At 38.5% G+C, this 23,040-nt stretch overlaps 1 protein-coding gene across 2 annotated transcripts in view; it reads left to right on the top strand.

The window, feature by feature from the left end:
* The first annotated feature begins 4,352 nt into the window (after nt 1-4,352).
* Nucleotides 4,353-23,040, top strand: part of LOC131145032 (pentatricopeptide repeat-containing protein At5g41170, mitochondrial) — a 46,182-nt gene continuing 27,494 nt past the window's right edge. The window contains exon 1 of one of the 2 annotated variants that reach the window (XM_058094063.1): nt 4,353-7,360. In XM_058094063.1, the coding sequence (XP_057950046.1) occupies nt 4,723-7,266 (2,544 nt within the window). In that variant the 5' untranslated portion in view covers nt 4,353-4,722 and the 3' untranslated portion in view covers nt 7,267-7,360. The remainder of the gene's footprint in view (nt 7,361-23,040) is intronic. The other variant, XM_058094062.1, reaches the window with a different exon arrangement.

Here is a 23,040-nt window from a genome sequence, read left to right as displayed (position 1 = left end):
ATTGGCTATAGCATGCTAACCTAAAACTGAAAAGGAATGAGATAATATCAACTTGAATGAGACTTTTTGTGACGACCTGCTTAATTTCCACATTTTTTTTATATAATAAAACCAATATCACAAAACTCAGCAGATCATAATCCACCTGGACTCGTGGGTACCAATGATACATCAGAACACGTAACGGAAGCCTAAGCAGCAAGAAACATACAATCATAATATCATAAATATAAAACCATCCATTATAATACCAGAGTTACTACATCCACTATATTTAAGTATATACTCCCAAATAGAAAGTCCTAAGGACATTTCTCACAAAAATCCAATCGTTCCTACCAAAACTTACCCTTCAGAGAGGGTAGATCAATAGTACTAAATCAGCGAAGCTTTACCTACTCTCCTATCAGGGGCTCCTAAAATGTTTATGAAATTCGGGGTGAGACACCTCTCAGTAAGGGAAATAAACTAACACTAGTGTGTGGCAACATGAGCATTTCTGTGGTATACATATAATCATAAATATAACCAATAAAACTGTATATATATATATATATATATATATATATATATATGTCATTTATGGGAAAAACATATATAATCAAAACATGGCAAAACATAATGGTTTCCATAGCATAATTCATCTTATATAAATAATAATACAAAACAATCCTAATAGGTTAGTTGGCTAATGTCATACATTACCCTCGCATGACTGGGTTGTGTGGCCTGAAGGCGGGACCTAACAATGGTTGGCCAACCACTGCCAAGTCAAGAGTACAGTCTGTAAGTTCGATGAGTCTGCTAGACCTGGTCCGTACACCAGGGGCGCTCACACACTTTTTAAAAACCACATCGACCATCCAATCTCACACCACTCCGTACAATGACATTAACACAAATATCATGATAAATCATGAACACACAACATCGGTACCGTGCAAGTGCTAGCCTAGACCAAGCCAACTAGGTTCTGATAACATATAGCATATACTGAAACTATGATACATGGATATTTCATCCCATTAATTATCAAATCAATCATATCATTTTACATATATACATATATTATGAAAATCATTGGCCCGTACGCCGGTATTTCACATTTTACCATAGCTTGGTCCGTACGCTGGCAAATCATATCCATAGGTCAACCCATACGCTAGCAAATCACATCCATAGCTCGGCTCGTGCGTCGGCAAATCATATACATAACTCAGCTCGTACACTGACAAATCATATTCATAGTTTGGCCCGTATGCCAATAAATTATATACATAACATGGCTTGTATGCCAGCAAATCATATACATAACTCAGCTTGTACGCTGGCAAAACATATAAAAATCCCAGCCCGTACATCGGTTTTCCATTATAAAAATCCATATCTTTATCATATTCCCAGAAAACAGTTATTCATAACAAATTCTACTCATGCCATACAAAGGTTTCATACATATTTAAACATATCATCTTTTACAGCAGTATTTTCCAAACATAAAACATATATAAATATATTTATTTTCCTGAAATCAGATGCTGTAATAACATACATACATTTTCATAAAATAACTAACTTAGTTTATCTCCTTACCTGATTCTTGAAAAGCCCCTAAAACAAATAGGCTCGCACTCGCAGGGTTCCCCATTCAACACCCTGAAAACAACATTCCCCAGAACTAAAGTTCAGTATTTCTACGCGTATTACACTTCCTACAACTGTCAAGAAATCAAATACTGAGTAGAAAGTTTTACCCTGGATTTAAGATAGTTTCCAACTCAACCCCACCAACGATCCGCTCTGGCTGACTTGTAGAGAACTTTCCCAAGAGCGTCGTGGTGGCTTTGGATCGTCGATCCGATAACAAATGGACCCGAAAATTGAAAGAAAATGAAGGAGAACCGAAGGGAGGGGGAGAGAGAGAGTTTTGTTTGTGTGAAATTTGCCAAAAATCCACGTTTAGAACTATTTATATTGCGGCCTTTGTCGACGAGCCACGTCATCTCGTTGACGAGGTCATGAAGACAACTCGTTGACGAGCCCTCTCTCTTCGTCGACGAAATTTAGAATCCCCAAACCCCCGCTCGGTATTTTCTCGTCAACAAATCCAATCCTCGTCGACGAGCTCCTTTTATAGCCTCGTCAACGAATCCCCTGTGTTCGTCGACGAGGAGCTGAAAAATTCCTCGGGTTGTTACACTTTTGTCTCCACACAATCCATATCATTCCTCCGAAATGTTCAAAGTAAAGGTTAAGGGCATAACTAGCTACAATATTTGATACCTTGTATCTCTGAGATGAATAACATAAATCATCAACTCATAAATAAAATCTTAGAAGCATGCTCAAATAAATCCACTTCCAAATGGACAAAGATATCCTTACTTGATAAATATTTCTTAATGCTTAAATATGAAAATCTAAAGTTAAGCATAATTTGTCCACTGCACAGAATTGAACTTTAGGGAATTAATCTTTTACTATGTATCATCTAACTCTAAACTCATCTTGGAGCTTTAATGCTTGATCATAATTCAAAGACATTTAAAAATGAAAAATCGATTGTCACTTACAATTTCACATATCAAACTCTATTAAGTAATTCATTCTCAAACCTAGTCACAAGAACATATCATCATGATCAATCTTTAATCTGCTAGTGCTTATTAAAATAAATCCCTTCATAACTAAATTAGAAGCATCTAGAAAGGGATTCAAGGCGTTCACCAAATCAAATCAAATACTTCATTTGTGCTTAATCAACAATAATTCTCTGGACAAATGGTAATATAAAAGGTCCTCTCACTAGCATGAAAGTGTCCTACTTCATGTGAATACTTTTCTGAGTTCATTGCTTACCTTTTAAGAGTATTTATCCACACCCCTTCATAAGCTCTCAGCTATAAATCAAATCAATTAGTGCTTTAGAATGATATTAAATGGTTAAGATGGTTGCAATAGGTTTCAATCTAGAAGAATGAACAAATTTCAAAGAGACTTATGCACAAGCAATTAAAATGGAAAGCCATTTGAACTTGAGCCTCTCACATGTTGCAATTCATAAGAAAAGAGGCAAAATAGGCTTAATACATTGAAGAAATATTACTTGAGACTTTTTGGTCTTTTAAGCCTAAGCACACAAAGCTAAATTCAAGTCAACGAAAATTGAGAGCATAATGGTGGTGATGATTAGGTTGCATTATTGAGGGGGAGCAACAGTTTTAAAATTCATTTGATAAATACTTTATGATATTATACTTATTTTTAAAACACTATATTATTTTGTATACGTTTTATGCCCTTGTACAACTCTGAAAATTTATTGTCTATATTCTGCTGAATGGTTAATTTTATCTGATGGATAGTTAATTTTTTCTATTATGGCATGAACTGTTATTGGGATATAATGGATTGAGTTAGATATCGTCTGCATGCTATAGAGATGATTAGGATACTTGCATGCTGATTGAATTGAATGTCATCTGCATGACTGATGCAGACCTTGTGAATGTATGCTGGTAGTGAAATTAGGTTGAACTCATGTTGGCTATATTGTATACCCATTGCATGGTTGGTTTAGACTTTTGAAATGCATGCTGGTAGTTGATTAGGTTGAACTGCATAATTGAAAAATGAACTACTTACAAATGGCATGCTGCCCAATTTTTTTTAAAAAATAAATGTTGTCCTGAAAATATGCTCGAACCAGTACTCATATTACATAAGCATTAATTTTTGAACTCCACTCTTTACAGGCTTTTTGTAACATCTGAGTTGTGATGGTTTGTGGCTTATTTCTAGCCTTACCTAGTTGAACATGTACACATACCAACACACATCACTAATATATAATAAATGTCAAATTAATAATTTTCACTTACCTGGAATAATCTTAATTTACGTTATAGATTTATGATTAAATAATTTTTTTTTTCATAAAAGAATTCTCAAATTCCAACTTCTTCTAAAATAAATGGTCAAATAATGAACACAATATTTCAAAACATAATAACAACCCACAAAATTATAAATTAAATTTTCATGAAATACCTCAATAATGAAAAAGTCAAGGTGAAATGAACCAAAATCTCCAAATGCTTGCATGGAATAATTACAAAGAACTGGAGCGACGAGGAGGAGAAATTAAGCTACCTAATTTACTGTTTACTGACTTTTGAAAAATCATTTTACTTATATTGACAGTATAAATGATGCATCTCAATTTGAACAAAAATCAATTATTGAAAAGTTGATGACATTAAATTTGAACATAAATTAACTTTTAAGAAATGGATCACCTTTCAATAGTCAGTTCTAAATTGAACAAAATTAGCCGCCATACATAAAATGTCATGTGTCTTTTTGGAAGTTAATTATTTCCGTTTATATGACTGACAATGGTTTTGTAAAAGACTCTAGAAACTGGTAGCCGCCGGGCATGATCTGCATTCTGCACCTCTTCCTCTTCCTCTTCGGTGTCCTCCTTGGATGGAGAGGCTATCTGGAGCCTCCCCCATGTTCATCCTCGGGTCCGCTTGGCCGCTCCGACCGACGCCATTGTTTTGGCTTTTGAGGGGAGGGAGCCTTTGAATTTTGAACGCTAAATGCGTGGTTTATTGATCTGGGAGAGGCAGTCTAAACTCTGAAACTCTTTTGCACACTCGATAGTGATAACAATTTCCTTTTTATTGTTCAATTTTCGTTCCGCTCTCTGCCCCCGGAATGTACTTCATTTGCAACTGTTACTTCAGAATCAGAAAAACCTCAGTTAAACCCCCTAAAGTTAGGGGTTTCTTGCAGTTTAATACATGTTTTCACGGCTTTAACCTTCAATCTTGTAGACAAGAGTTCAGCTACAAACTCAGAAGCCATTTCGTCGTACATGCATCGAGCTGTATTGGTCCTGCTGCCTTTTTTTCATCCTCATCGAAACGAAATCCTAGGTCCTGTGTCTCTTTAAACCCTAATTTGCGTGCCTCGTGTGGGGAAAAAGAATGTCTTGGAGATGGTGGACATGAATATGGGAGAGTTAAACAAATGGATCCCAAGGGACCGAGGGTTTCGAATTTGTCTGGAAGTGGTGATGTAAATTATCAAAATCGTGTCAATTTCGTTGATTCTGATGAGGATGAAACATTTGAGGATGGTGCAAAAGCGGCTGATAATGATGATCTTCTGGTTTTGAATTCGTCTAATGGGAATTATAGACATGTAGAAGTTGTTAGTAGAGATGAAGGAGATGAAGATGAATTTAGACACCCTTTGGTGAGAGAAATTTGTAGGTTAATTGAATTTCAATCAGCATGGACTCCGAAGCTTGAAGCGGAATTGAGGCACTTATTTAGAAGCCTCAAACCTCAACAAGTTTGTGCAGTTCTGCGCGTGCAGGCTGATGAACGTGTTGCTTTGAAAATTTTCTATTGGGCTGACAGACAATGGCGGTACAAGCATGATACTATTGTTTACTATGCAATGCTTGAGGTCTTAAGTAATACCAAACTGTGCCAGGGTGCCAAGAGAATTCTCCGGCTCATGGCCCGAAGGGGAATTGAGCTTCGTCCTGAGGCTTTTGGTTATGTTATGGTATCTTTTAGCCGGGCAGATAAATTGAGGAATGCAATGCAGATCTTGACACTGATGCAAAAAGCTGGAATAGAACTTGATTTGTCAATTTGTAATACTGCAATTCACATTTTGGTGAAAGGAAACAGGTTGGAAAAGGCATTGAGGTTCTTCGATCGAATGCAACTTGTTGGAGTTACACCTAATGTCATAACATATAATTGTTTGATCAAGGGATATTGTGCATTGCATCGGGTTGAAGATGCTTTAGCATTGATTGCGGAAATGCCTTCTAGGGGATGCTCCCCAGATAAAGTTAGTTACTATACTGTTATGAGTTTTCTTTGTAAAGAGAATAGGATCAAAGAAGTCAGAGAGTTGATGGAGAAGATGTTGGAGAATAGTAATTTGTTACCAGACCAGGTTACTTATAATACTGTTATCCATGTGCTTTGCAAGCATGGTCATGGAAATGAGGCACTTGAATTTATCAGGGAAGCTGAAGAGAGGAGATATCAGGTTGATAAGATTGGTTATAGTGCTGTAGTTCATGCTTTCTGTAAGAAAGGAGACATTGATAGAGCCAAAGAAATAGTGAATGAAATGTTCTCAAAAGGTTGCATTCCGGATGTAGTGACCTACACTGCTGTTGTTAATGGGTTTTGTCGGGTAGGAAAGGTGGATCAAGCTAAAAATTTGATTCACAAAATGCAGAAGTATGGTTGTAAACCAAACACTGTGTCATATACAGCATTGCTAAATGGGCTTTGTCGGAATGGGAACTCATCTGAGGCAAGAAAGATGATGAACATGTGTGAAGATGAGTGGTGGACGCCAAATGCCATAACCTACAGTGTCATAATGCATGGGCTTCATAGAGAAGGAAAATTGTCTGCGGCCTGTGATTTAGTCAGAGAAATGATTAAGAAGGACTTCCTCCCAACCCCGGTTGAAATAAACTTAATAATCCAGTCACTCTGCCGCGAGGGGAAACCGGAAGAGGCTAAAAGGCTTATGGTGGAGTGTCAGAAAAAGGGATGTGCTGTTAATGTGGTGAACTTTACCACTGTTATTCATGGATTTTGCAAGAAGGATGACCTAGAAGCTGCTTTTTCATTGCTTGATGACATGTATCTAAGTAACAAACACCCGGATGCCATCACATATACAACAATGATTGATGCTTTGGGAAAGAAAGGTAGAATAGAAGAGGCTACTCAACTTGCAATTAAAATGCTTGGGCGGGGCTTGGTTCCTACACCTGTCACATATCGCACAGTCATCCATCAGTACTGTCAGAATGGTAGGGTGGAAGATCTGTTGAGATTGTTAGATAAGATGCTCTCAAGGCAAGCGTGTAAGACAGCATATAACCAAGTTATTGAAAAGCTTTGTGCTTTAGGAAAACTTGATGAGGCCTATAAACTTTTAGGGCAAGTTTTGCGGACTGCTTCAAGGATTGATGCTAATACTTGCCATGTTCTTATGAATAGCTGTTTAAGCAAAGGAATTCCTCTATTGGCATATAAAGTTTCTTGTCGAATGTTTAATAGGAATCTGATTCCTGATCTTAAAATATGCGAAAAAGTGAGCAAGAGATTGCTGTTAGAAGGAAAATCAGAGGAGGCAGATAAGCTTATGTTACGGTTTGTTGAGCGTGGATGCATTTCAATTCCATGTCAGCAAGATTTGCAAAGTGAGTGAGGGTTCTTCTGTATTGGACTGGAACAGATTGATTTGGTTTCTCCTAACAGCATTATTTGCTTTTGGGTCTATTTTTTCCAGAACTTCAGTCCTGGTAAGATAATGTTGTCTATTTTCTATTTTATTCTGTTATAGTAAAATTTTCATCCTTTTTTGTACTTGTAGCCCGTGCTTATTGTTTGGTTGTTAAAAATTATCTTATCCGTGTGATGGGTGTTATTTATCACTTGTTTATGTCTCCATGTGCAACCAGGCTGGATGTGCAGGGGAGTGTTAAGGCTCAATATACATTTTAGCCCAAAACCTAACAGCTTTAGCTTGTAGGTAAATTGGTAATCTAACACTCTTTTATGTGCTGCCATCTGTGTGGAGAATCCTGCTGTAATCTTTTTGGGATGTTTGGACATCCATGGAGAGTGACTTATTCCATTACTCACATGTGTTTGCAGTGATTTGGTTGCATTTAGACATAATTTACATTAGGTAGTAATCACCTGCATGCTGTGAAAACAAGACCAAGCCTATGGTATAGACAAAAAGAGGGCACCAAAATACCTAATAAAGAGCTCATTGCTGGATCATCTCCAGAGCTGTGATCCAATATAAAATTGTTGTTGATCCAAATTGGAAGATATTTTTAAGAAAAATTGCATCGATTTAATATACATTTTTATGACTTCACAAGTGTGGGAACATTTGGTTGCATGATAGTAACTGAAATGGCTTATTGTTACATAGAATTTGCACCAACAATATGATAGTGTTATGTGAAAATATAACCCTCAATCAGTGGTTCAAATTGTGAAATACAAATGAGGTTATCTCTTGAAATGAGTTTGCTATATTTATATATCACTTACACAAGTTGTGTATAGGATTTAATAAAATATCCCTTTTTTGGGTTCTTGCTGACTAGGGTGATATTTCCTCACTTCACTATCGTCTGGTGTGTTCAGATGCTATCTAAACTACATGACTGATTTCAATTTCATCAATATTTTAATTCTTTGTCTTGTAAGCTTGTATCTTAAACTGATATAGTTTCTTTTTAGCACATCTATGAAGATTGTTATCATTATTATTTGTAGTAGCATAGTAGTATTAGTAATATTAACACCCTTACCACACCTTAGGCTTTGGGATGATTTTTTTTTTTTTTGAAAGGGTGAGGGGTGGAGGGGAATGTTTGCATCTGGGCTGAGGTTTTAGTCTATTTTTACATTCAGGAGGATAGAACTAAGGTTGTCTTTGGCAATTAAAAATTGATAACAGGAATCAAATGGATACTCCAGTTTTTAGCGTTTGGTTTGTGGGAATCCCTCATTTTAATTCCTACTTCTTTCCAAAATTAGATTCCTTTTTAGTCCATTTTTTGATTCCAATTCTAACCTCCAGCAAGAATGGCTGAGTCATAAAAGAATTTGAGAGCCTAGCCTCACAATACATGCATTTGCACATATACACACATTCATGACCATGCTCACATAATCACGCATGTATGCATACCTGTATACAGCATGTGCTTTACATGTATATGCACACATCCATGCCCACACACACACACATATGCATGTGCTTTACATGTGTATGCACATGCATACACGTATATATAGATGTATACACACACACACATGCTGACATGTGCAGGCCTATGTATTTCTGTACACATTGATGCAGGAAGGAAGAGGTAAAAGGAGAAGTAAAGAAATTCGAAGTACACAACAAATAGAAGGGAAAAAAGAAGAAGAGCTATGTGCTATAACTTCATTCACAAAAAAAGAAAATTGTGGAAAAATATTGCTTATTCAAACATCATGCCTTCTTATATAGGCTTCTAATGCATTAACTACTACTGCAACAACATAAATTACAGAAAAATTACAAGATAATCAATAACACAACTTGCTAGACTTAGGAATGACTACTACTCCTTAGAGTCAGATTTTGGGGTAACAAAGCTAATGAAATGCACAGTTTGTCTAAGCTAATTATATGCTATTGGAAAGGTCTATGAATCTTCTTTGCAAGACATCAAATAGAGTGAAACTTGAAGCTTTGTAGATGTTAGAAGAGAATATGTTCTTTTATAATTAGGTTGTGTTAATGGGGGTATTTTTGTCCTCAAAGACTTTATTATTATTATTAACAAATAAGAGGGCAAACCTAGAGAGTGGAGTGTATGAAGACTCCATGAAACTGCTGCTCAGATTTTTCTCCTTTTCTCTTCTTCTCCTCTCCTCCATCTCTGACCTTTCAATATGCTATAAGAGCATTGATCTCCCCAAATCTGATTTATCTGAATTGGTTTGGATACTTTGTTTCTGCTTTCTCTCCCCCCCCCCCCCCCCTTTATCCTCTCCTAATCAGTCCTCAAATCTGATTTTTGGTTGGTTGGAGAGTAGTTTAATGTCATCCTCTCTCTGGGTTAGGGTGTGCAGCTTTGTTGGCAGGAAGCTGTGTATTTTCATGGTGATTTGCTGATGTGAAGTTGGTTAATACTCTGTTTCTAGTATGCTGCTGCTGCTGCTGCTGCGGTTCCTCTGTTACTCTCTGGTTTACTGATGATTCTGTTTTGATGATGCATGTTCATGATTGACTGCTTGCAATCTTGTGCTGATTGCTGGTTGGTTTTGATTGGTGTTCAAATGTTTATTTCCTGTTTTTTCCTGCATTCGTTTCCAGTTGGTGCCAGCCATACTGCCTGGAGCTGTTACCAGGTTGTTTATTAAATGCCTGCAGCACTTTGCTGTGTCTGCCTTGTTCTTGGTGGTTAAGCAATTCCTCCTAGGATATTGTAAGCTTAGTTCTGTTGCAATAGCTACCTACTGAATTTCTGGATTTTGGGGAGTTTGAAGTGTTGTAAGTTCTGGTTTTTTTTTTAAGAGTTCTGAAAGTGCTGTTTGTGCTAGTGTGTGCTGGCTGACTTCTGAAGCTCCTTCCCTTGATATGTCAGCCATGGAAACTACCTCTAACTGTACTAGGAGAAGTTTTTGAGGATGAGGATGAGGACAAGGTTTGGATTGTGGTCGTGGTAGCGATTGTGTATTATGACAAAGAGTTTGTTGTGGCGATTCTCACATTTACACGCATTGTGACAAAGAAATTCATACCATTGATCGCTGTTGGGATCTCCCTGGGGTACCAACTTGGGCCAATAAATCTCTTGCGAAAAGGGGCAATTCTACTATTTACACTTCAGATGCACCTAGCCACTCCACGGTGGAGTTAAGTATATTATCCACCGCGTCCCGAGAGGCGTTTAACAATCTTTTTTGCATGGTTCAAAAACTCCAAACTTGGGCTTTTATATCTAGTGCTACTGAGGCCCATTTAGGTACAACTGAGCTTCCTGCAGCCTGCTGCTTCATTCTCCTTATCTTGGGTTATAGAATCTAGTGCCTCATATATGACAGGTAGTTCTGATTTGTTTGTCTTTAAACCCCACTACTTTACACACACTAAGGCTACTCTTGCTGATGGTTTGATTACATAATTTCTGGTTCAGGCAATATTCTTTCAATTCCTTTTATTCCTCTTTCGTCTATGTTATATGTTCCTAAATTTCCTTGAACCTGCTCTTAGTCAATTATCTAAGTCTTATAATTGTTCAGTGACCTTCTTTCCATTGTTATTTAGTGTCTTAGGACGAAGAAGAGGATTGGTGGAGAGCTTGAGAAGGATGGCCTATATTATTTCGATGATGGTCATGGTGAATCCGATTCTTGTCATATTGGTTCCTCAATTTCTACTCATGGTGTTTCTCTTGATTAGTGGCATGCTCATTTGGGTTATCCATCCATTCAAAAACTATAACAAGTTTTTTCCTATGTTCACATTTGTTTCTTGTTTTGAGTGTTCCACGTGTCAGTTAGGAAAGCATATTAGGACATCTTTTTTGTCTAGACTCCAGAGTCGAACCTCATAGAAAATCATTGTTTTCTATTATTCATTCAGATATTTAGGGTTCATGTAGAGTAAATAATTTGACTAGTCATCAATGTTTTGTGTCGATGACCTGAATCTATTTGTTAAAAAATAATTCTGAATTTGTGAATGTATTAACTCAATTCTGCAGGGAAATAAAAACTCAGCTTGGTATTGATATTCAAATTTTTTGATCTAATCATGCACTTGAATTTGTTCAAAATGAGCTTTAAACTTTTTGCTTAGCCCAAGGGATTATTCATCAAACATCTTGTATATTTACCCCCCCCCCCCCAAGCAGAATGGAGAAGCTGAACAAAAAAATAAACATTTACTTGACATAGTGTCATGGTCCAACTATTTTCACACCCTTGTGAAGGGCCGTGCGGCGCTAGCTAAAACACTTTTGTTTAACTAGCCAGCCTATCGTTTACCAACATTCATCCACGAAGCACTTTCATTAACATTCATTCAAATAGCAGCGGAAACAGTAATCAATTCAGGAAAGCCGTGGCAAACAAGCAGTAAACATTGAAGCAAACATAATTCATTAACAATACCTTCGTTGACATTGTGTGCTTAGCGAGGGAGGCAAGTAGGCTAAACACGTTGACAATAGTTAGTGAGTTTTACAATGACCGATGAACACTCACCCTCCCCTAAAGAGCTTTCTAGGCCATTCCCACTTCAGCACTAGGAAACATCAAAGTGACTGAGGAGTTATACTACCTTATTTGGCATACAAAGACACTACTAGCAGAAAATAACCCTACACTAGTATTTACATGATGGAAACCCATCCCAAGCACACGAGATAAGCGGTCACAAGCAAGCATAATGCCCTGAACAAGCTTAACTCGTGACATTCTCCCCCACTTATGTGGTCGACGTCCTCGTAGACTTTTGGCGATAGGTGCACTTCAAGTTTGTCCATGAACGGTTGAATATTTTCCGTAGAAATCCAGCTGATTTCTTTGTCATCAAGGCATTTCCATTTCACTAGGAACTTCTGCCGCTTTTTCCTTGAGGATATGAATTTTCTGTTTGCAAGGATGTCTTCAACTTCACATCTGTTAGGTTGCACTGTTTTCAACTCTGCTTTGTTGGACTGACTTCTGCTCAGGCCATTGGTGTCGGCGTTGAATGGCTTGAGGTAGCTGACACGAAACTGCAGTCTTCTCTCCTGATTTGCCCACTTCTTCATCTGCTTAGAAGCTTTCTCTAGATAGGCTTGGGCAAACCCTGCATTCTGTCTCCATTCTCTGATGAAGATGTACGCCCTGGGACTCTTTCGTCTGTACGGCTTGTCCACTGTGTGAGGTAACAACGACAACTGGCTTGTAACAAGCTCAAAAGTGCTCTTGTTGGTTGTTGAGCTCCTTTGGGCATTGCCACAAAACAGAGCCACATCAAGTAGTTGCATGCCATTCTTTTGGTTGTCGTTGACAAAATGGCACAAGTACTCATCTAGTAGCTCTGTGAATCTCTTCATCTGTTTGTCTGTCTGTCGGTGATAACTCAAAGAGATGTGACCTGAATATCTTGAAAAATTCCGTCAAGAAGTTGTCAGTGAATATTAAGTCTTGGTCACAAATAATAACTTGGGGAACACCCTAATGTTTCACAACAGTCGCAAGGAACAATTGTGTCGTCTCCTTTGCCAAATAGTACTTTGGTACGGCCATGAAAGTACCATACTTCTTCCGCTCCCCCTTGTCTTGTTGGCAAGTGAGACAAGTTTTGGTATAATCAACCACGTCATCCCGTGTGTGTGGCCAAAAATACCTCTCCAGTAGTTCTGTCATTGGAGTCATTCTCCGCTAATACCCCTCAACGAACTTCCTGCAATATATAGTAAGGCCAAGAAAGGAACACAACTCCTTCACTATCGTGGGGATCTTCTGTTCTTGAATCATCCTTACCTTCTCCATACCCCTCCGGATACGACCTTGTTCAACCACTTGACCAAGGAATTTGTTGCTCTGTTGAGCGAAAGAGAACTTCCCTTTCTTCACATACAGACTATTTCCCCTCAGCCTGTCGAACACCTTCTGTAGATGCTTTTCATGTTTCCTCTGAAACAACACCGATGCTCCCAATGGTGCTTTGGAAGGGCGAACACCTCCCGCTTCCAATGCATCAAGTTGTTTCCCCAACTCTACTATCTCTCGAGGCGCAATCCGACATGGCCCTTTAGCAGGTGGTTTCACTCTTGATAACAACTCGATCTCATGCTCCACAGTCCGTCGTGAAGGCAAATTGTGAGGTAGCTTATCCGACAACACCTCCTTATCCTCATCCAACACCGCTTGTAGGTCGTAGGCTCCAGCTTTTGGCCTACTTCTTTGTCTACCACCACCGTGGTTAGACGTGTCTGCTCACCCTGACCCAATCCTTCATTGAGTTGTATGGCTGAAAGGGACTTCCCGTCGTCTCCTTTTGTTGCAACGACTTGCACCATGCACGAGTGATCTCCCATTCGACATAGGGAACCAGTTGAAGGCATCAACATTGCCCTCGTCCCCCTTAGGAACTCCATTCTTAGAATGACTGGAAAGTCATCCAATGGCACCGCTGTGAAATTTGCATGACCTTCCTAGTGTCCAAGCTTTACAGTCATTTGCTTGGCTACTCCTAGAGTAGGCTGGGCTACAGAGTTAATTGCTTTCATGTGTCTTGTATTCTTCTCTAAGGATAAGTTGAGTCTCCATGCTTCTAACTGCGGAACAAAATTATGAGTAGCCCCTGTATCCACCATAGCACGGGTACTCTTCCCATCGATTCTCAAGTCCACTAACATTAGCCCTCTGGCTCATGTAACATTTGGGGCTTTAGCTTGCTTTTCCAATGCGCTCACCAACCGCATTGCACCCATCCTCGGGGTCTCATCTTGTTCCCCATCGTCTTCCACTGCCTGTTTTGCAATGAAAGCCTGTAAAGCATTAAGTGTTGCTTTGTGAGGACACTCAAAAACTCTATGAGGATCTCGACACAAGCAACACTCAAGTTTACCCTTTCCCTTGGGTGTGTTGAACCCTCGAGACGATGAAGCTTCCTTTGAGGTTGATGCTTTATAGTCGGCTCCCCCACTCTTGGGTTTGTCTTTCTTTAAAGACTTCCCATTGTTTCCCTCTCTGCCAGATCCTTTGGACGAAGTGGTATTCTCCCCAACGTAGTCAGTCATGTGTTCAGCAGCAGCTTTTGTAGTAGACAAGTCTTGAACTCTTTGTCTATGAAGTTCAGTTCTTGCCCATGGTTTCATCCCCTTTAGAAAATAGAACAACTTGTCCTTCTCCGACATATCCTTGATATCCAACATTAAAGCAGAAAATTGTTTCACGTATTCCCTGATCGACCCCGTACTTGAGATCTCTCAGTTTTCTCCTGACATTATACTCAACATTTTCAGGAAAGAATTGGGCCTTGAGCTCTCTCTTCAAGTCTGCCCAATTATCGATTACACAGCTTCCATTTTCAATTTCTCTGTACTTGGTACGCCACCACAGTTTGGCATCACCAACCAAGTACTTGGTTGCAGTATTCACCTTTGCCTGTTCTGAGGCCATTCTCACAGCGCGAAAGTACTGCCCCACATCGAACAAGAAGTTCTCTAACTCCTTGGCATCTCGGGCACCCCCATACGTCCTGGGTTCTGGTACCTTGGTCTTGCTAACTCCTGGAGTGTTGGAGTTCCCCATAGCAAGAACCATCAGATTCACCTTTGCATCCAGATCAGCCATCCTCGACTGCAAAATTTCAACTGTGTGGCGAAAGTCCTCTGACATGTCGCTTATCAAACCTGCTTGATGTTCTTGTGATCCCCTCACTTCATCAACAATTTCTCTCATCTGGGCCACCTTCGTGGCCACAGTATTGGTTGTTTTTTCAACCTGTGCTTCAGCACGTTGATCCTCTCAGCATTGTTTGGTGCCATGGTCACCTACCAAAGCTTTCCAAATCCAACAATGAAGGCAATCGAATTCACGTAGCGACTCAACATTGGGCTCTGAAGCCAAGTGTCACGAACTTAGCTCTGATACCAAGTGTCACGGTCCGACTATTTTCACACCCTTGTGAAGGGCCGTGCGGCGTTAGCTAAAGCATTCTTGTTTAACTAGCTAGCCTATTGTTTACCAACATTCATCCACGAAGCACTTTCATTAACATTCATTCAAATAGCAGCGGAAACAGTAATCAATTCATGAAAGCTGTGGCAAGCAAGCAGTAAACATTGAAGCAAACGTAATTCATTAACAATACCTCCGTTGACATTGTGTGCTCAGCGAGGGAGGCAAGTAGGCTAAACACGTTGACAATAGCTAGTGAGTTTTACAATGACCGATAAACACTCACCCTCCCCTAAAGAGCTTTGTAGGCCATTCCCACTTCAGCACTATGAAACACCAAAGTGACTGAGGAGTCATACTACCTTATGTGGCATACAAAGACACTACTAGCAGAAAATAACCCTACACTAGTATTTACATGATGGAAACCCATCCCAAGCACACGAGATAAGCGGTCACAGGCAAGCATAATGCCCTGAACAAGCTTAGCTCGTGACACACAGCATGGTCTTTACTCCTTCACAAAGACCTTTTGGACTGATGCTCTTCTTACAAACTGATTTTTGCTCAACAGGGTGCCCTTAAGTGTTCTAAGGGGACAAAATTTGTTCTCCATCATGTACTCGAAAACATTCATGTTCTTTGTTGTGCCTCGTGTCTTTGGGTGCACATGTTTTGTTCACCTTCCATGTACTAGTTAAGGCAAGTTCTCTCCTTGTGCTATTAAATGTGTCTATGTTAGGTACTCGAGAACTTAGAAAGGATATAGATGTTATGATCTCCACACTCGTATGAAATATGTTAGTGCCAATGTAACCTTTTTTTGTGTGGACACCTTATTCCTCTTGTGCTAGGTACTCTTTGAATGAATCTATTTGATTCCATCAATGATTTATGCTTCCCCTCTCCTTTTCAATATTGATCAGGGTTTATGAACTATGGAGAGCAAGCACAAACATCACTATGACCATGTAGGTGCCTCCTTTGCCCATCACTATTTCGACTTCTGGTTTTGGAGACGCATCCCATGTGACTTGGATTGGCCCATCTCACGGCAAAAGGTACTTGAACATGTGCTCAGCGGTCTTTAATTTCTTACCTTATTGCTCATTATGTTTAAGTTCTTCACCGTCCTAGTCCTATGTGTTCTTTTTCCTTGTCTATATCCTCTAATTCTATCCCTTCCTCGCATGTTCAATTACTTGCTAACACTAGGTGGAAGCATGCAATGGATGTAGAAATGGATGTCTTGACCAGCCGAGGGACATGGGACTTAGTGGATCTTCCTCTTGGAAAGGATTTGGTTAGGTGTCATTGGGTCTACCATCAAATATCTTTCTGAAAGCTCTATTGAATGGCTTAGGTATTGGTTGGTTGCCAAGGGGTACACCCAAGCATATGGTATTGATTATTTTAAGACATTCTCTCTTGTTGCTAGACTAAATTCTATTTGTGCATTGATCTCATCGGCAGTTAATTTTGACTAGCCTTTATACTAGTTGGATATGAAGAATGCCTTTTTTTTTTTTTTCGTACGGGGAGGAAGAGGTATACATGGAGCAACCTCTTGTGTTTGTTGCTCAGGGGTAGGATGGTGAAGTAAATAGGTTGCATAAGGCCATCTATGGTCTCAAGAAATCTTCTCAAGCCTGGTTTGACAACTTTAGTGTTGTATTCTCTGCATTTAGCTTTATCTAGTGCTGCTTTGATCATTCGGTTTTGTCCACAAAGAGGAGACAAGTGTGGAGTGGTACTTCTAGTAGTTTATGTTGATGATATCATTATCACAAGCAGTGATCACAGAGCGGGATTGCAAATGTTAAGCAATGGGTTCAAGTAAAATTTCAAATCAAGGACTTGGGTATGTTGTGCTACTCTCTTGGTATTGAGATTGTACGGTGTAGGAAAGGGTTGAATCTATCCTCGTGAAAATATACATTGGACTTGCTAAGGGAGACTAATTTGTTGGGAGCTAAACCAATTGATACTCCTATGGGTCCCAATTGAAGTTATATAGGGATGTTGGACTGGACTTTGAAGACAAACATTGATATAGGCAGTTGGTTGGTAAGTTGATCTACTTGATTGTCACCAGACTAGACATGTCTTTTGCAGTGGGAGTGATAAGCTGATTTATGGAAAATTTTAAACAGCCACATTGCGATGTTGTTTCTAGGATTTTGTGCTATCTCAAAGGCTCTCTTGGCAAAAGTTTGATATGTAAATCTAATAAAAGCTTTGAGATCATGGGATATTCTAATGTAGACTGGGCTGGCTTTGTTGATGATCGAAGGTATGCTTTGGATATTGCACATTTGTGGAAGGTAATCTTGTCACTTGGTGTAGCAGGGAAAAAAAAAAAAAGTACTGTAGCAAGATTTAGTGCTGAAGCAGAATATTGAGCTATGGCTCTTACTGTGAGTGAGCTTACGTGGTTGAAGTCTCTCATGTTAGAGATGAGATTGATAACAAAGCCTGTAGGTATATTTTGTGAAATCAAGCTGCCATTTATATTGCTAGCAATCCAGTGTTCCATGAGAGGAAAAAACACATAGAAGTTGATTGTTATTTTGTTATGGTTGCTGTGTCGAAGAAGATTGTGAGGACTCCCTTTGTGAAATATAAAAATCAATTAGGCGATGTTTTTTATGAAGCCTCTGTTTAAGCCTGCCTTGTCTAATGGTTGTTATGAGTTGGGGTTAGATGATATTTGTACACCACAAGCTTGAAGGGGTGTTAGAAGAGGACATGTTATTTTAGTAATTAGGTTGTGTTAATGTGGGTATTTTTGTCCTTAAGACTTTATTATTAGTAATAATATACGAGGGAGACCTGGAGCTGTACGAAGACTCCGGGAAACTGCTGCTTAGTTTTTGTCTCTTTTTCTCTTCTTCTCATCTTCTCCTCTCCTTTTTTTTTTTTTTTCCTCTCCATCTCTAACTTTACAACAGCAGAGAAATCTATAGTAATTCTCCCAAAACTGCAATGAGGTGTCTGCAAAAAACAAAATGAGCATTTATTCATCCTGGAAGTTGTAGCCAGTTGAAAGCATGGTCTTAAGTTTCCATGAAATTTTCGCAATTTCCATCAAAATTTTCCGTTTCCGTCACCCTCGAAATCGAAATGGCAGTCGATTTCCGTCTTGCATAATTTCCATCGAAATCTCAACAAATCATCTGAAATTTATCGAAATTTCAAAATTTTAGCGAAACTTGTCGAAATTTGAACTATGCAATGAAATTTTCTCGAAATTCAAATGAGAGATTTATGAGTGAAATGAAATTTCTCTTTTAATTTATTTTATTTATTTTTATAAAACAATTGATTATTACAAGTGCTTTTGAAATTATATAAAAAAATAAACTTACAACAACATTTTATTTAACCATTCATTTCTAAATTATCATTATTTGTGTAATAAATAATATTTAAATGATTTATGTATTTCATTTGTATGGCCTGATTCACTAAATATGTTTAATGTACATTATCTTACAAATATGTTTTACGCACATATTATATTACAACTTCTCCACCTTATACACAGTACAAATGTATTTACTTGTAATATATTAGTCCTAAAACTTACATTATTATTTCTATTAATCATTTCTAAAGTTTCATAAAAAATTCCATATTTTATTGATGATTTCCATTATTTTTTCAAATTGAAATTGAAATTGACATCGAAATCGAAATTTCCGTACTTTTGGAGCCTCAAAATTTGAGTTGAAATCAAAATTTAAGACCTTGGTTGAAAGTTCAACTTTTTAGCCATGGCATTATACTTCCCAAGTGGAGAAAAAGAAAACTGGCCCACAGGTTTCTTGCCGTTATCCTTTAAATTCCAACAAATCTTAATCATTGGAAAGGAGATTAGTGTGAATGTTTTGTAGCAAGCTCTATCTTGTACCATTGTCATTGTTCTTCTTGAGAATCTGACATGGTCCATTCTTCTTTTCCTTGAGTTTGTTGTAAGAACCACGGAAACATTCTTCTTCCTCAAATAAACCCACTCAACATCACTTTCATTGAATATTTTTACTTGCCTATGAGCATTGGCAGCATTTTTTTACTTTTCATGGTTTTCTTCAAGCTTCTTTCTCAGGTCTTGATGAACTCTTGCCACTGCTAAAGCAAAATCCTAGCCTAAATGAAAGTGATTCTAGTATGGGACAAAGTCTAGATAGTGTCTCAGAGTATTTCTATAAATTGTTTCACATGGAACAATTCTGTAACTTGTAAGCGAACTCACTATGAAAAAGGAAGGAGTCCCCCTGTCCAGTTCTATTTGGTTCAAAACTTGAGAATGCATTATCTCACTACTCTGTAGGACAATAAGTGCACTAGAATAGAGAGAGTTATTTATACCTACATCTAGCTAAAACACCTAATTAAAAAATTAACTCTAACATAACAGAAAATCATAGAACAAAAACAAAAAAATCCAATACATGCATAGCGTCCTAAATCTATTCTGAAAATAAGTATGCTGAATGGGTGGCCTAAATCATGTAAGCAGTTTTCTGTCATACTCCCTCTGCTAGAAGGAATTTGACTTCAAGAAAAATGTAACCATAAGTATGATTCTAATAGATCATGAGCACTCTCATGAATAGCATTCTTAGTAAGCTGTGTAGCATGTGAAGCACGGCAAGCTCTCTGCTTAACTAAATAGAGTAGATCCACTGTGGATAGGTTTTCCACTTTACGTGATGTTGTTAACATGGTATTAGAGTTAGCTTCTGGGGACAGTAGTTTCCAGAATTTCCTGGATGATGCTGCTTGTTTAGGAATACCAAAACACCCTAAGATCTTGAAAAACCAACATCATAGCCGTCCACAGATGATGCCGATTTGCCAAGAACTGAAATCCCACTACTTGAGCTTCCCTTATGCGCTCTCATGCACTGGTCAAATGCTGGCAGCACTGAGTCTTATGTGCCAGCACATGAGAGTCTTCAATGCTTCATACAACCATGTTTTTGGTCTGTACTGGTCCTATATTTTTTGAATCCTTCTATAAATCGTACTGTTGATTTTTGTTGATGGAGTTTTGTCCAAAGATCCAACATTTAAGTTGTTCATGTGTGGCAACCCGGTAACGATCATATGTTACTGCTGGAGGCTGTTTGTTATGGTAGCTGAGTTCATTGGGACTCAACAGGGTTATGTCTCTGTGTTTTGTATTATTCCAGTTGTTTATCGTGTTTGTGGTGGTGCTGGTTGTGTGTGTTGCGATGGAGTCCATAAATCCCAAAGTTATGTTTCCTTCTTTGTTACTGCTTGTGACAATTGAGAAGTTGAATGGACAGTGGTCCAAGGTTGTCAGAATCTATTTGACAGGCTTAGGTAAGTCCAAATGCTTGTGTACCCAATGAAGACAAGCCGAAAGTAATATGGGTGCAGGAAGATGCATTGATTGTTATGTAGGATCGATGCACGAAAATAAGAGAAAATAGTAGGAAAACAAACAGTGAAGTAAAAGAGAGAATAAAAGTGAATTCAAAACTCAGTTAGGGCTGAAATGCTCAATATTCCAATCTGCCTTCATGGTTACACTTTAAGCCTTTACATAGGTTTTCTCCTAATACTAAACGAGGACTAAGAATTTAAGATCAAATCCTAATTCATGAAACATATATCAAATCCCTAAAAATTTAGACCAATGCATAATCATAAAACTCTAGATAACTATAAAGACCGTAGATATTCATAAAGACCCTTTATATTGTCTACTTGTTGAGCGATTTGCGTCAATTCTTCCATGATGATAGAAACTTGCTGCTGGTGAGGACAGACAGGTGTATTGCTCCAATAGATTCTGATCTAGGCAATGCAATTCATCCTTGGTGACTTGTATAGATGCGATATGCTCGTCTTCTAGGATGCTCAACATGTGAAGAGGGCGGAAGAGATGGAAATGTTGGAATTGGATTTGATGGAGAAACTGCTCCAAAAGGTGAATATCGGCATGCACAAGGGTAGGCTCAAAGGTGCCTCAGTAGGGGGTTAAGTCTTCAATATTGAAAATAGGACTAATGCTCATATTGGATGGTAGTGCAAGGAAAAAAGCATTAGGGCCCAAATGATGAAGAATGCAAAAAAAAGACTATTGGGGCATGCAACTTCTTAAAAGAATGCTTGAGTTAATGCTCATGAAGAATATGCACCATCACATAGTCACACTCATTTAATTTTACATGCCTATGATGAGCATCAAATGGGGAGGCATCAGGTGGCAAGGGGATAAGGTGGATAGGCTGGTGAGGGAATAACCAGGGACAATTTCAAAAGGACTCTTTCCAGTAGACCGATTCATAGAGTTGTTATATGCAAGTTTTGCACAAAAAATTCCTACTATGCACCTAAGTAAACAAAACTATGATTAAACTCCTCAGTTTGGATGTTAGTTTGAGGATGGAAAGCAACTAAAAATTTTAGCTAGGTGCCAAACAATTTTCATAAGGTCTTCCAAACAAATTTTAGATCCGTATGAGAAACTATTGATGTGGACAACCCATGGAACCGAACAATTTCGCAAAAGAAGAGCTTGGCTATGCGTGATGCATTACTAATTTTACAAAACTGAATGAAATGGGCCACAAATACCTATCGACCACCAAAAAAGGGAATTATGATCCCTAACTATTTTAGGCAACCCTAGAATGAAGTCATTCTAAGATCCTTCAAAGGTGTATGAGGAAGGCAAAGAGGAGTATTTTGGCTGTGATTTTCTTAGCCTTGGCTAATTGGCATATGCGACATTGGGATATTATGCTAACAACATCTGAGGGCCAATAGAACCTATCTTCAACTAGAAGACTAATCTTGCCCCTGCAAAACTGCCAGCAAGGCTGCTAGCATGCAACTTCCAAACCAAAAAGTCGTGCAAGCAAGTGCGAGTAAAGCAGAGTATTGTCCCTTTAAACAAAACATCATCTCCAAGCGCAAAATCAATATAAGCATGATAGTTATCATTTTGCACCTCTTTGAAAATGACACCAAAGTCAAACTAAGTGTACTTATCCTTTATACTCTCAAAGCCCTCTATGTGAACACTTACATAGTATAAAAGTGCAACAACTTGACTTAGAGCATTAGCAGGCTTATTCTTAGTGTCCACACCATGCCTGAGAAAAAAAATAGTATTCTTGTAGAAATTCATCCCATTTAGCATGCCTGGCACTAAATTTCTTTTTTTTTTGGGTGTCGATGCTTAGGTGCTAGTGATTACGCCCCAAAACTGCGTAATTGGGCATCTTAACCCGGGCTTTATGACTTCTATTTTTAATTAAATGTCTAATTACATTCAATATTTTAATAAAGTGTCGTATTTATCATTTTTGAGTTTTATTGGACAATCCATGAATTTTTGGTAATTTTTTATCGCAGAAAAAATTCCCGGGAACCAAAACTGGCACCTGTTTGTAATTCATGCATAACTTTTCCGTTCGGGCTCTGATCGAGACAATTCAAATTTCTAGAGAAAGATGAAATGATTATCTACAACTTCCGTGTTTCGAGTTTCGAGAGAAACGGGCTCAAGAAAGGTCAAAACGGACTGTGAACGCGGTGAACAAAAATGAAAAAAAAAAGAAAGAAAAAAAATATAAATCTTGGCTGATGTGACCCGGCACAGCCGGGTCGGGTCAAGCCAGTCAGGTCAGCTCGCCGGGTCTAGGGTAGCCGTATTCCCCTCCCTTTTTAACCTTTCTTTTCCCCTGTTCTGAAGCGTGCCCGCGCACCAACTTCCTCACCTTCTTCTTCTTCTTCTTCTTCT

Source organism: Malania oleifera, chromosome 12 (assembly GCF_029873635.1).
Source record: "Malania oleifera isolate guangnan ecotype guangnan chromosome 12, ASM2987363v1, whole genome shotgun sequence".
Classification (NCBI taxonomy): domain Eukaryota; kingdom Viridiplantae; phylum Streptophyta; class Magnoliopsida; order Santalales; family Ximeniaceae; genus Malania; species Malania oleifera.
The sequence above is the reverse complement of the archived record's forward strand: the minus strand, read 5'-3'. Positions and strand labels throughout refer to the sequence as shown.